The sequence below is a fragment of the Solanum tuberosum genome, unplaced genomic scaffold (assembly GCF_000226075.1).
Source record: "Solanum tuberosum cultivar DM 1-3 516 R44 unplaced genomic scaffold, SolTub_3.0 scf00010, whole genome shotgun sequence".
In the NCBI taxonomy this organism is placed as follows: domain Eukaryota; kingdom Viridiplantae; phylum Streptophyta; class Magnoliopsida; order Solanales; family Solanaceae; genus Solanum; species Solanum tuberosum.
The window spans coordinates 3020420-3032446 of NW_006238936.1; the positions used below are offsets into that span (position 1 = coordinate 3020420).

Here is a 12027-nt window from a genome sequence, read left to right on the forward strand (position 1 = left end):
GCGCTCCTCCTCTTTCTTCCCCCTTTCTGTTTCTCTCTCTACTATCTTTTGCCCACGCCACACGCCCTTTCTCTCTTCTTTTTTTCAAGTTCCTTTTAGAGAGAGAAAGCATACACAAAGAATGCACAAACACTGAAACTTTTCACTACTAAAATTCGCCTTCTCTTCTACAGTTTTAAGGTATGTCAAATTTCTCTTTCTCACAATTTTTTTTTTTTTTTAGTTGAATAGAGTTTGATCTCTGTAATTCTCCTGAATTTTCTGTGCCGTATCTTTTGACACTTGTTAATTTTCGGGTTCATAAGAAAAAGTTGAGTTGAGATATACTTGTAACTGGAAAACTGGGAGGAGAAGGAAAAAGAGTGACAGAGTGTAGCTGTGAGAAATTAAGAGTTTTAAGAGAATGTTATTGATTTTAGAGTAGTTATGGGGGAATATTGAATTTCGAAACGTAATTTGGAATTCCACCTACTTTTTTATTTGATGGTTACTGGGTGTGATTTGGGTGGTCTGACGGGGATAAATCTGTCATTAAATCATAAATTTTCTTGTAGATTCAAACTTTTGTCATGCTTGCGTCTTTACTCGGTTTCCTAGGTGGGGACTGTGAAGTTACTAATGTGTCCCTTGCCTTTCTTCTTGCTCCTTGGATTATGGGATGTGTGTGAACTTAGCAATATAATGAGTATCCTGCTCTATTGTGGTATTGAACTGAGATTATGGGGTGTAGATCCTGTTTGGAGTTTGAAAGCAAGTTAATTTACCAAGAAAATTACTTCTTTTTTGCCTGTTATTTCAATCCTTGCCTTGTGCTTTTGCCTGGCTCTGGGATGAGGCCTTATGCTACATGGAGGAAATCATCTAAGGGTATTGAGAGGTTAGAATTATATCTTTGGTTGGGGGAGAGAGAGTGGCCTTTGGATATAAACATGATAAAGATTTCACCTTTTCTTTTGTCCGATGATGATTTCACTTTCCATTGCCACAAGTTATGTGGCCAATCAAGAGGGATTAAGTGGAACAGAATTGACGGATCTGGCTAACATTGAACTTGGTAAAATGAAATGGATTTATAATAGGAGAAAAGAATGTCAGAGGTATTTACAGTAATGGCTATATAAGCTACTACATCAAGAAGAGGCTTAAGTTATCAATATTTTCTTACTATCTACTAGTGTGGTTTAACATGTTGTAGCTTATCCTTTCCTTGTTCAACCAGTGGGTGGTATAAACAATTATTTGTAGTTAGTTTTTAAGTCAATGAACTTTACGCTATCACGTGTATACGAATTAATCCTGCATATAATTTCAAGCTCGGATGAACTCAGGAACACCAGTTGACAGATGAGTAAGGTGTTAAAAGTATTAATTATGGGCAACAACATCAATACATACATAATTTGCAAATGGTGTTTTGTGAGGTAAAAATAGTTGAAATTTAAATGGCCGAGTGGGAAAACTATAAATAACGTGTTTAATCTCCAATAAGACTAATTTCACAAGATAACATGCACGGTAATAGTTGGTTGGATTTTAGGTTCCGGAATCCGGAGGACAAATTTTCTCATAGTCATGTCAATTTAGGCCTATGATAACAAAGTCAGCTAATTTCACAGGATATCTTGTACTGCTGCTTATTTAAACTTTTTACTTCTCGTTTTTCGTGGGAGAGGCAGGGAGCTAGTCTCTTCTTCTTATCTTTACTTTATTTAGTAGTCTCACCTAGTATATTCGCATATGATCTTATCCTTCCTTTTTACTATTATATGTTACCTAGTTTGCTTTGTTTATCTTGTTATTCTGCTATCAATATTTCCCTTTCCACCCTGCTTTGATTACACTTCTTTTGGGCCGAGGGTCTTTTGGAAACAACCTCTCTACCCCACAAAAGGCAGTGGTAAGATCTGCATACATTCTAGCCTCCTAGACCCCATAGGGTATGTTTTGTTGTTGTGGTGGTCATAGAAAGCCATCTCTGTTACCTCACATGGAATGGGATAAGATCACATGTGAAGACTGATCTGCAATAAAATATAGTAACTAGTATGCCAGCAGGCAATAAGTTCCGTCCAGTCTCCAGATGTGTGTTTCACGGCATAAGTACTCAAGTCTGTCAATCTTGGAAAAAATTCATGCCAGTGTCTGTTGCTATACTGGTTTCTGATGGTGATGCTATGAATATATTTGCTATGTTGGGTTCTGTCTAATATATTATATTTTCTTTTTACTGTTATAACTTGCAATGGATTAGAGAAAATTCGGAGAATCATATGTTTTCCCAGTATTCTGGCCTACATTCTCTATACCTTAATATATTTTTGAATAAAGTATGGATTACTGTGTGGTCTGTGTATGTTGTGACATTCTGTTTCTCTCTCTTTGACAGGGTTGCTTTTCTGTATTTAGTTGGGACAACACTCTTATCAGTGACTACAAAAGGAAATTCTGATTGCACCTCTAATTTAGTACGACATCTACTTGGTTCCTTATACATGGGAAACAGTGAGGATGGGAAATCCTGTAAGCTTGAGAAACCATCCTCGCCTGCACCGGTAAGCAAATTTGATTATAATTATTGGTTTAGTGCCTGCGAGTCATTTGACTTTCTTGACCCGTGATTGATACGGTCTTTGGCTCCATATGAATCAGTTTAGCCTAGATTTGTGCATATACATGATATATACTCTTCTATTCCTTTTATATGTTGTGAACTGTTTTAGAATTTCATCTCTGACTAGTCGGTTTTTAATCACATTGACAGGACCAGAGCAATCTCCATGTCTATCCGGATTGGGCAGCCATGCAGGTTAATAACTAAATAGTTTAATATTGAAAGTTGTAATGTTTTATGAATTATCGTAAGCGTTTAACTAGTTAATGTTTCAGGCATATTATGGTCCTCGAGTAGCTGTACCTGCATATTTCAATTCAGCAGTTGCACCTGGTCATACCCCCCACCCCTATATGTGGGGGCCACAGGTATTTTCCTGGCAGAAATGTTTCTGTTTTTGTTGTTGAACTATACTAATTGCTTTGCAAGGTAACTTATCCTCGGACTTCAAGTGCTTCATGACTAAATATGGTCCTTTACTCCCACAGCCTATGGTACCACCTTATGGTGCCCCTTATGCAGCAATATATGCTCATGGTGGGGTTTATGCACATCCTGGAGTTCCAATTGTGAGTTTGCTTTCCCAGAGTTCTATTTCTATCTTATATTAAATGTCACAAATGCTCCTTGATTTCTATTATTTTTGGCGAAGTTCTTTAACCTGGAATTTGTGATCAGGGCACTGGTGGAACCATAGTTAGAGCGCTGATATGTGTCAATGTTGCTGAACTTGACACTTAGATATGATATCAGATTTTGTTTAGACTTCAGGGCATTGACTAGCTACTTGGATGGATTGATTTCTTGTATGAACTGCAGACAAGTAACTTGTAGGACAAACTAAACAGTTTTAACAGTTGTATAACTAACTGATTCAGGAATTACCCTTGAAATTAAATAATAATCTTATCAAGTATCTGCGTCATTATAAGCACACTAATCTTTTGGAATGGAAGTTGGGGTATTTTCTATGTCCCTTAAGATGATGATGCAATAGGATCTCGTTTTGGTTGTGTTAGTCAGCTGAAAATTAACACATTGGGAATATGACTTCGTGTTCATCATTTATTGAAGTTTTTGTATAACATTTGAACTACCTTTACTTGTTTCCTTTGTCTTTGGGGAAAATGGGATTTTTTTGGTTCGACTCCTTTAAGTGTTACATTTGTACCTGAGATTACTTCTTTTTTGACAATGCATGTATTCAGCATATGACTGCATATCTGCATAATGTTACACTATTGACAATGTATTGGCTCTCTTACTGATTGTATTTTTGTTTTGTTTTATTTTTTAAAAATAATTTCAGGGATCTCATCCTCCAGGTCATGTGATTGCGACATCTCCTGTTGTCAGCCAAGCCATGGTATGTATGCCAGTTTGTTCTTAAAGCCTTCAGTATATATGAACTTATTTGTTTCCAGAATGGCGTTACGCTGTTGCTGTTAGTCACTGTATGACCCAGGAATTCAATAAAGGCTAAATCACTCTACATTGTGTAGGATGGTGCTTCTTTGAGTTTAGATGCGTCTGCCAAGTCCTTGGGAAATTCTGATCGAGGCTTGATGACTAAACTGAAGGAATTTGAGGGGCTGGCAATGTCACTTGGAAATGGCAGCACTGACAATGTTGAGGGTGGAACAGACAATGGACATTCTCAAAGGTCTGTTAGTTATCATTAGTATTAAAGATCATTTGTGTCACGCGAAAGGAAATCAAAGATCATTTTCTATTGCAAAAAAAAAGTTAAAAGGTCTTGTTCAGTTATTTCAGTGCAATGCTCGACTTTCACAGAATCTGATTATTTTTCAATTCTGGTCTGCATTATGGACAATATTTTGTAATTTTTCTTCTTGAACAAGTTAAACCAACTTTCTGTTTTCGTGTTGTGTCCAGTGGGGAAACTGAAGGTTCAACTGATGGAAGTGACACAAATGGAGCTGGGGTTTGTTCTTTTCTGATGATAAATCTATGCATCTCAATTTAGTAGATTCATTTGCATCGAATGGAAGCAGTGGATACTGATATTCTTCTTCTTGTATTCTAGGTCAGTGAGAGAAGTAAGAAAAGGAGCTGTGAGACAACTCCTGATAACTGTAAGAGTTTAATCTTTCTCAGTTCTTTATCAATTGACAGTGTAGAAGAGGGAAGAAATAGTGAAAGAACTCTGCATCAGGCTGAAATTTCTTTCCAATTTCCAATTGTTTCATACTTGAGTATTTTATGGAGGCTTTTGACTATTTCCATATGCATCAAGCAAAGAAAGTACTTATCTAGTCACGTGACATTGCAGAATGACATAGGGCATTCTTGATTAAAGGTTTGTAGCTTTGATGAATTCAGCGTTTAACCTCTAAAAGAAATGTCTGGGAAGTGATGTTGATCAAACTTCTGGACCTTTTTCTTCTTGATATTTTCACCTACTTCTGGTTTTAGCGTGTATTTGTTATGTTGGGGGACTTATTGTGTATTCATCAACATTGTTTTCCACATTGCGCTATAGATATTAAACCTTTTTTTTATAACTGTCATCTTTTCTGGATTTATATACAAAGTAATTTGCTTGATTTCATTTTCTGATCTGTCAGTTCTTCGATTTTAAACAGCTGGTGATGATAAGAGTCACTCACGAAGATGTCAACCTTCTGGGGAAGTAAATGATGATGGTGAGAAGTCAATCGTTATTGCAGCGAAAATGACGGGAACAGTACTTTCTCCTTGCATGACAACTTTGGAAATGAGAAATCCTGCCAGTGCACATATGAAATCTAGCCCAACTAATGGTTCACCACTCAGCCCTGCACTGCCTAATGAAACCTGGTTACAGGTATATAGCACAAGTACCAGGTGAAATTTTATTTATTTATTTTTTCACAGCGACCTCCACATGTCTGTACGATTCTTCCTGAATTTTCTGAGAATGTTTTTCCCGTCTGAATCTAATTCCTACCATATGTAACTATGTTCAGAATGAGCGTGAGCTGAAGCGGGAGAAAAGGAAACAGTCTAATCGGGAATCTGCAAGGCGATCGAGATTGAGAAAACAGGCAAGAGGGTAGTGTGCATACGGCATATAGAAGCAATGGTTATTGATACATTTATGTAGCCGATGTTTTAAGTATGGCTAATTACCATTCTAATCTCTAAACTGTTCCTTATTTCTCTCTCCCTTCAGGCTGAAGCTGAAGAATTGTCAATACGAGTTCAGGCTTTAACAGGAGAGAACTTGACACTCAGATCCGAGATTAACAAATTAATGGAGAACTCGGAGAAACTGAAGCTAGATAATGCTGCTTTAATGGTATAAGCTTGTCCCATTTCAGATTCTCTTGCAGTTTTTATTGTTATTGTTGAATCATTGCCCTATAGGTTGTGTTTGGAATGTTAATCCTTGTTTGGATTGCACAGGAGAGACTGAAAAATGAAGAGCTAGGACAGACAGAAGAAGTGAGTTTAGGTAAGATTGCTGATAAGAGACTGCAACCTGTAGGCACAGTAAACCTGCTAGCAAGAGTGAACAACTCAGGTTCCTCGGATACAACAAACGAGGAGGGTGAAGTTTATGAGAACAACAGCTCTGGAGCAAAGCTTCATCAACTACTTGATACCAGCCCCAGAAGTGATGCAGTAGCAGCTGGTTGATGAAGGGTACAACCCTTACTTTAATTTGAGATGTTAAAATTTAGTCTGATTGTGTAATTTTGGCGTAATTTTAAGTCCAAAATTACTGCTAACTACGGGAGAGGAACAGCTGAATAGGATTACGGAAGTTACAAGATTTCTAATTTTACCTACCTAATTGTAGTTTACAGGTCAGTAGAACCGATGTGTGCTCTTTTTCACTTGTGAGTTGAATGTGGCTATAATAGCGTATGTAAAGTTTAATGTTCGACACTTGATTGAGGAAATACTATGGAACCGAAATGTTTTGGTTTGGACGATGAAAGTGATTTGATAAATAAATGTAGTATGTTTATGATGTTACTGGTTCCTTAGTTGGACAAACTATTCTTCTTCTCTAACCATCAATAACTAGAAGATTGTAAGACTCTTTTATCTTGCTTAGTATATTCCTATAATGTTAATTCCAATTCCCCCCTTCTTTTTTTCTTCATAATATAAAGTACAGTAATTTGGAATAGGGAGGTGCATTTGCAAAGAGGATGAAGGACTTTGTTCAAGAAGTGTGTTGTACTATGATTACAAATTACGATATTAAAATAATTTAGAGAACATGTATGATTTATGTAGCAAGTCTATGTACTCTGTGAACATGACAGATCTAAACAATTATTTCTTATTTTAGCTAAAGACTAGATCAGGAGTGTGTATTTATATTTTATGGGCCAAAGTTAGAGAAGCACATGGTAAACTATAAAACGCTCCCATGCACCAATTATTTAAAAATATTGGCTTCCGTACCTTTTCCAACTTCTTAATTTTACTATGATTTTGACCTTATTATATATGACAATGATAGATTATATTCTTTCTATGTGATTAATTAATTAACCAATCAAATATTGAATGAGACGTATATATACTTGGGTGTATATATATATATATATATATATATATATATATATATATATATCAAACCCACGTATTTATTTCAATCTGTCCACACGTATAGATGATTCATGTCAAGCCACATATATATGATTGACCAAAAAACTGTTGAACAATCACAAGGATCTAATGTGAGTGTAATATTTGCCATTGAAACTTTAATCCGAATTAGTTGATATTTGCTTATATGGTCTTTTGTAATTAGGGTCGGAGCTAAGGTTCATTCGAATTCTCTTACCTGAATTTATATTCAATTCACTTACAAGAATCCACTTTACTATCATCCATTTTATTTTGAATGAACACAAAAAAGATATAATAACAAAAAAAAATGAATTTTCTTAGGATGAAAATGTGAATTTGAATAATAATATATGGGAGAACTTTGTACGTACAAACTAGCCAAATATATATATATATATATATATATTAATTGGCTAAGTCTTTTTTATTCCCAACGATTAGTGTTTTTTTTAAGAGAGAATTAGCTAGTGGCAAATCGTTCAAAGCTTATCAATTAACTTACTAAATAGGAAAAACTATGATTTAAATGGATAAACGACCATTTGACCTGCGTTTGTTAATTTGGACAAGTTGATATATATATATATATAAAATTCTCTTGACTTCGTGAGTTCATGTACTTATTTATTTATATTTTATTTTTTCAGTGAAAATTCTGCTTTTGCCATTGTTTGTAACCATCATGCATATTGTCCTCTTTTTTTTTTTGGTTTCCCACCTGGTGTTCAGAGCCCACATTGGAGCTCCGACTAAATCCGGATCGCGCTCTGCAGGGCCCATTCGGGAGTGGCGCTCCCAACATGATTTTCTCCATACCCAGGGATCGAACTCGAGACCTCTGATTAAGGGTGAAGCACTCCCACCAGTGCACCACAACCCATGTTGGTATGCATATTGTCCCCTACTCCCCTATGAGTTGTTTTCTTTTCCTTTGGAATTAAAATGCCATTACAACCACTTGAATAGGAAAGAATATCCACAACCTTCAATTTGTCATTTGAAAAATATTTTCGTAGCAAGTGATATAAGTATATTAGCATATTGTAATAGGAAAATCCGAAAAAATGATTGGAACTTTATTTCCTAGTCATAATCCAACGTGTTGTGTGTCAAACATCATGTGTTGTGTATGTGTGTTTTGAGACGTAAGAATTGAAAACTGAAGTTGTGAGTCATTCATAGTGCCAAATGAAAATTTGCTACCTGTAATTATGAGCGCAGCTATTTCTCTTTGACGTTGAGGATTCAATTATTGCATCGTTTGATTCATATACTAGTTATTAATTATTTATTATGCGTGATTGATCGATAATGAGAAGAGTGCTATGTATTGAGTAATAAAGAGATTACTCATATTACACATAATTACTTGAAAATGACATTCTATATCGCATTACTCGCACGCATAAAATAATTCATAAATACCCACGTACTGAATTAATGAGATTTCTTAAAATAATAATTCACCTATTATTAATTACTATCACTAATCAATCAAGCATTATGTCCATAAGTTATATATATATGTCATTATTTTTATACAACCGACTAGATATGTATTGTATTGTGTTATGTCAAAACTTCATTTTAGAAATTAGTTATTTAATTACTACCACCAATCAATCAAACTGCACTACCATAGTTGAACATCTTTTGAGTTAAAAATCAAAGTTGAATGATTTTTTGTGAAAAAGTTCATAGAGTGACTTTTGAGTTAAAAAAACAAAATTGAGTGACTTTCTGTGAAAAAGTTTTATAGTTAAGTGACGGTCAGAGATATTATCTCATTATTTCAATATCACCAATTAATTGCGAAACCTTTGTTAATAATTAATACCCCAGATTTTGGGTCCAGTATTTTTACGTTATTTTATTATATAGACCATTGATAAAAACAAGATCTGTCTAAGTTAAGACGATATTTGAAAAAAATAATCATTCAATGTCCAACCACAAATTAAAGTCAAATTATGAATTATTCAATAGGTACACCGTACACTGTCATATGTCTAGTAATATAGAGTAATAATCCATTACTTAGCTAATTTAAAGTCAAACTTTATGTATATACACTATATAAAAACATATTTTTTAAAGTTTGTATCCATCTTGAACATGGCACAAATCTAAAGAAGTACTATTTCTTATTTCGATGAGGAAACAATAATGTCTGATATTTGATGGGCAAAAGTTGGAGAAGCACATGAGACTCTCATGCACAAGACAACGCACCATATTTTTCAATAAAAAAGATTGCTTCATATATATGCTTGTCTCTATGTCTTTGTGATGATTTCCAACTTCTTTTTTTATAAAAATTAGGTTGTTTGCGTTAATCTGTGCGTATCTTAATTAATTTTATTAAATACTTATTAATATTTCTTATCAGCACGACGTATGTATCAATAATAGCAAAACTAAGATTTTTATCAAGGAATCACATCAAAATATAAAAAAATCAAAGAAATTTAACATATAGTATGAAAGATCTGTTGTTCGTCTTGTATTCCTAAGATACTTAGAACAAAACTTTGAAGAACTTGGTAAGACACAATAAAGTTTAAGAACATTTTTCACAACTAGAAAATTAAAACTAGTAGATAAACTAGAATCAGAAACAGATTAGAAAAAATATACGAAATATTTTTCCTTAAAGAAGAATTGTTGTCAATTTGTGTTTAAAGAATCTTACTGATTCCAACAAACTTTGCAGAAACACGAAGTTACCAAAGTTTAATGAACCAGTGAAGAACAGAAGAACATAAATTAATTCACAAATTTAAAATCTGTAACACATACCAGAATCTGAAAAACAGAAAGAAGATCAAGCCCATTGAATGCACAGTGTCCCCTTAAGGAAAATTATTCCCCCTCTAGTATCCGAGGTTTGATTTGGAATATGTCCTCCCAGGATAGAATGATCTCAATCACCAATGTATTGATACCCAAAACGCTGGTGTCAGCGAGCCACTCAACGGCAGTAAAGTACACTTAGAATCTAGATTTAGTAGTAGAAGAAGAAGTCCAGAAATTCTATATTTAAAATGAGAGGAAATTCCTCAATTTATAGAAAACAAAGGGTAGTGTGAAAAAGTTCTTATTGTGCCTTACCGGAAAGGTCACAAACCTTTGGAAAAGTCACAATCTTTCGGAAAGGTCACCATCTTTCATAAAAGTCATAACTTTTCATAAAAATCACAACTTTTTCATAAAAGTCACAACTCTTCATAAAAGTCGCAACTCTTCATTTTCCATTCAAACCTTTTAAAACCCAACATCTTTATTGATGCTTGTGTGCATACCTACCATATTAAGGTTGCTGGACTAAGTGTCCTCTATCTTGATTCCTTTTTTACTATTGCACTCATTAGTACTTTCTGTTTTATTTATCTATATATTGTTATTTTACAAAACAAGCTTTATCATTAAATATTGAATAACTCTATTTATATAATTATAATATATTTTTTCTTGCTTATGTCAGAAATTAAAGTTTAAAACCTCGCGATTTTCTAACCGATCATTTTTTATTGATTAATATGTAACACCTATATATGATGTTGATGCCCATGAAATTCGAACTTCATTTACTATGATTTTGACTTGCATAAGACAGATGGATAATATTCTTTTTGCTATAATTGATCAATCATTTAATTGAGGCTTGGTTGTACATGAACTTACGTATCTATTTCGCTTTATTCACATACACTACATATTCATGCATGTACTATTACAAAGTTTCTCTTATATTTATCTTTATGTGATGATATAGATGTGGTCACATCAACAACTGGTGTTTGGTATGATCGAAGATATTTTTCGTGATTTATTTTAAAAATTAAGTAATTTTCTCACATTTTTTCATACAATGTTTAATATGTGAGTAACAAAAATTATCTTAAACATATTTATATATAATATTGATAAAATATGATTGTGGAGTGCAGGGCCGTCTTAACCCCTAGGACACTAAAGTCATCGCTTGAGGCCCCATATATTTTGGGGTCCTCATTTTTTAAAAACAATTACTTATATATGTTATTTTAAAAAAAATTATATGTACTATGAGTGTTATGATTTCTACTAAGGAAATTGCATATGAGATGAAAATAAACCTGAATTTCGTCAGAAACAATTTGATGAAAATATGGATAGCGAAATCACAAAGTCCCTTGAAGAATCTTTTAGAGTTAATTGTTTTATATATGTAGAGTAGATCAAACTGTTTTTTCACTTCAAAATAGATTTGAACCAATTGAAGCATATGAAAATACTTTTGATTTCTTAGTTAGTGGTAAAATATTGAGATCACTACATGATCTCATTAAAAAAAATATTTTTTTAACCTTGAACTTTCTTTAACACGTAATAGTTATTCTGATATTGATGATCTTGATTCATTTTTTGAATTAAAAGTGTTAAGGGAAACAGTACAAGTAGAAGATAATGATCTGATGAAAATCTCCATTCTAATAAAAAGACTTGATTCTTTTCCAAATACATATATTGCTTATAGAATAATGTTAACAGTTCTTGTAACCATTGCCTCAGTCGAAAGAAGTTTTTTCGAAATAAAAAATTGATTAAATCTTCTTTAAGATCAACAATATAATGTCTCAAGAGAGATTGAATAAATTAGCTATATTATCATTTGAAAAGGAATTATTAAAACAAATTGATTATAAAATAGTACCTAATGACTTCGCATCTAAAATAGCTAGAAAAATAGATTTTAAATAAAAGTATATATGATGAAAAAAATTAAATATTAGGGCCCCTCTCTTAAGCTTCGCTTGAGGCCCCTAATGTTGTTGAGTCGG

The 12027-nt window shown here is 33.5% G+C and overlaps 1 protein-coding gene across 1 annotated transcript; it reads left to right on the top strand.

Annotated features, from left to right (window-relative positions):
• On the top strand, positions 1-6596 carry LOC102597029 (transcriptional activator TAF-1-like). Its single transcript, XM_006339606.2, has 13 exons — positions 1-180; positions 2387-2552; positions 2762-2806; positions 2887-2979; positions 3100-3180; positions 3921-3977; positions 4114-4274; positions 4508-4556; positions 4659-4707; positions 5218-5438; positions 5581-5658; positions 5787-5912; positions 6020-6596. Exons 2-13 carry the CDS (start codon positions 2493-2495, stop codon positions 6251-6253), a joined length of 1254 nt encoding a protein of 417 aa, XP_006339668.1. The 5' UTR covers positions 1-180; positions 2387-2492; the 3' UTR covers positions 6254-6596.
• Positions 6597-12027: the final 5431 nt, after the last annotated feature.

Bases quoted from the DNA above. Each gene is read 5' to 3' on its own strand.
- LOC102597029 (XM_006339606.2), top strand. From the start codon at position 2,493: ATGGGAAACAGTGAGGATGGGAAATCCTGTAAGCTTGAGAAACCATCC. The intron at 3,181-3,920 runs GTGAGTTTGCTT...AAATAATTTCAG, and splicing joins CACATCCTGGAGTTCCAATT to GGATCTCATCCTCCAGGTCA. The intron at 5,913-6,019 runs GTATAAGCTTGT...TGGATTGCACAG, and splicing joins TAGATAATGCTGCTTTAATG to GAGAGACTGAAAAATGAAGA.